This window comes from Oncorhynchus mykiss, chromosome 11 (assembly GCF_057628025.1).
Source record: "Oncorhynchus mykiss isolate SJ-2025 chromosome 11, ASM5762802v1, whole genome shotgun sequence".
NCBI lineage: Eukaryota > Metazoa > Chordata > Actinopteri > Salmoniformes > Salmonidae > Oncorhynchus > Oncorhynchus mykiss.
In genome coordinates this window covers 20255001-20257500 of record NC_143032.1, presented here as the reverse complement: position 1 = coordinate 20257500, position 2500 = coordinate 20255001, and the positions used below count along the sequence as shown (strand labels likewise).

The following is a 2500-nucleotide window of genomic DNA, read 5'->3' as shown; positions in this document are numbered from 1 at the left end:
TCATCTTGTTTAGGGAGGAACACTGTGTGTGGCCTCTAATGCGGTGCTACTCCAGGAGTATTATGCAGAAGATGATGCCATTGAAAAGCAGTGTACAAGTTATGGTTGTGTGTTGTTGGGAGAGATCAAGAACGGGTTTACACAATCGCCCTGGATAAAAATGATTTAGACTGGGTTGTATTATTACTGTATACATCTCTTACAATGCTGCTGGTTGATTTGTCCGTCCACCCACTGTAAATCATGGCGGCCTCAGCAATGTATAAGGGTGTGTGTGTGTGTGTGTGTGTGTGTCAGTCGTACTCTGGCCTCCACCTAACAGATAGCATCAGCAAACACACACACACACACACACACACACACACACACACACACACACACACACACACGCACACAGCACTCAGTCAGTCCAGTAGATCTGACTTGGAATCGTGCAGTCAGTCAATACCATGTCTATGAGCAGATTGTCATGTTGGTGACATTATGAATTCAGGCCTTGAGATAATTGACTGCAGGTTTTCCCAACTCTTTGGAATTTTTATGACAAATGATGTGCAGACTGTCAGAAAAGGGGAAAACATCAATCCAGAAAAATGCTAGAATGGGTAAATATTACTGAAGTTAAAGGCTTCCTGACAGTTTCTGATAGAATAGGTAAACCTTCCTTTAGGGAAATGATATTTAGGCTGTCAAAAGGGTAGGAAAACGTAACTAAAGAAAAATTACATTTGGACATTTTTATTATATAGAGTTGAGGAAATATGCTCACTAAAGGGGAGACAAGCTAAAAGCCATGAGGATATTATTTCTATGGAAAAGGGGAGGAAAGAATTGCTAAAGACAGTGGTCTTGACTGGCAGTATTTGACAGGTGATTTACATTAGAAAGTCAAGAGTGCTGTACATTCCACCATCAAGCTTTCCTTCAAAAGAGACATATTTCTCTACATGATGCCAAGACCATGGAGTCGGAATAGCCATGCATGTACCTTTAAACACTTCCATTTGGAGCTGAAGTGAATGTGTTTTTATGGGATCCACGTTTAAACGGGTCCCATGAGGAGTAGTGTGTCCCACACCAAGGTCATGTGTACACACACACACACGCACGCTCATGCTGTGTGAGGGCATGCAGATCTGATTCATGTGTTAGGGGTCAGAGGTTACAGTTCAGGGGCCATCAGGGTGAATGTGACAGCAGCTGCCTCAGCTCTGCATGAATCTGACACTAGAACCATATCTCTCTCTTTATCTCCCTTTCTCCTTTCTCTAGCACTTTCTATCTTCGCTCTCTGCTTTTTCTTTGGTCTTATCTCTCCTCCTTTCTTTTATTCTCCCCTGCTCTCTTTCTGTCTCTTCCTCACTCTCTCGTGGTTTATTAAGAGTTCCAATTATTACCAGCTGAAATTCACAGCTCCGTCTTTCTCTCTGCCTCAGAAAGACTTTTTTGCAAGCAAACTAAAGTAACTTCTGTTGCTTCTCTCTCTCTACAGGCGTGTCTCTAATGCGATTAGCTCACGGCCCAACAGGAAGTAACCGACGCCCCACCTTCCCATGGCTCCGCCCCCCGTGGGTCGCCTCTCCCTTTCCCGGCATGCGGTGCTGCTGCTGCACTGCATGCTGGTCCTGTGGGCTGGGGGCGTGGTTGGCAGGAGAGGGCCGGTGCTGCTGCCTGAGTCGCCCTGTCACCGGGCAGAACACCCCCTCATCTCACACACAGGTAGGTCACACACTCACACACTCACAGTCATGCACACACTCATTCCCTTTCCGTCGTGAAAGCTCATATTTTGTTATTCAGTGTTTCCTGTAATCTAATAACATTTTTTATATTTCCTGCATTAAAGAACATATTTTATGGAGCAGTTCAGCCATAAATAATACTATAAACCTTCACCAGACGAAAACATGGATAGAAATTAATTCAGTTCTCTCCACTAACAACATACCAGCCAAATGCCACTGCGCCTATTCCATCCTAGCAGAGACTGTCAGCTAATCATATAGCTCTCTGTCTAGGGTGTAATTGAGCGAAAGGGCAAGGTCACCACACACTCACTCACACACTCTCACACACACACACACACACACACACACACACACACACACACACACACACACACACACACACACACACACACACACACACACACCATAGTCTCCTCTGTTAGCTCATGGTTAGTTGGGTTGCCTTCAGCACTCAGTCTATTGAGTGTGAGGACGATGACTAACGGTCTGGCTAATGCTATCTGCTGTCCTCTGTGAGTCTCCTTGGGAGTTGGGGTGACCAACCCACACACTAGCATTGTCACCTGAGGTCAACAGTTTGTGTTCCCTAATGTTCCAGTCCAAACACACAGTTCCTGCTGAAGTCATGGAAATGCAGTGGTCTTAATAAAGTATGGAAACAGTTTGGTTACTAATCAGATATGAACACTGAACACAGATAAAGAGGAGAAGAGGGGAGGGGGTAGAGGAGAAGAGTGGAGGGGTAGAAGAGA

The 2500-nt window shown here is 45.1% G+C and overlaps 1 protein-coding gene and 1 long non-coding RNA gene across 4 annotated transcripts in view; one reads left to right on the top strand and one right to left on the bottom strand.

Moving 5' to 3' along the window:
• LOC149979522 (uncharacterized) overlaps window positions 1-2500 on the bottom strand; it is a 375171-nt gene that overhangs the window by 227182 nt on the left and 145489 nt on the right. The gene's annotated exons all lie outside the window — the stretch shown is intronic.
• sema5a (sema domain, seven thrombospondin repeats (type 1 and type 1-like), transmembrane domain (TM) and short cytoplasmic domain, (semaphorin) 5A) overlaps window positions 1-2500 on the top strand; it is a 191793-nt gene that overhangs the window by 53180 nt on the left and 136113 nt on the right. For both annotated transcript variants that reach the window (XM_036935136.2, XM_021620458.3), the window contains one exon: window positions 1493-1719. In XM_036935136.2, coding sequence (XP_036791031.2) covers window positions 1554-1719 — 166 coding nt within the window. In that variant the 5' untranslated portion in view covers window positions 1493-1553. The remainder of the gene's footprint in view (window positions 1-1492; window positions 1720-2500) is intronic.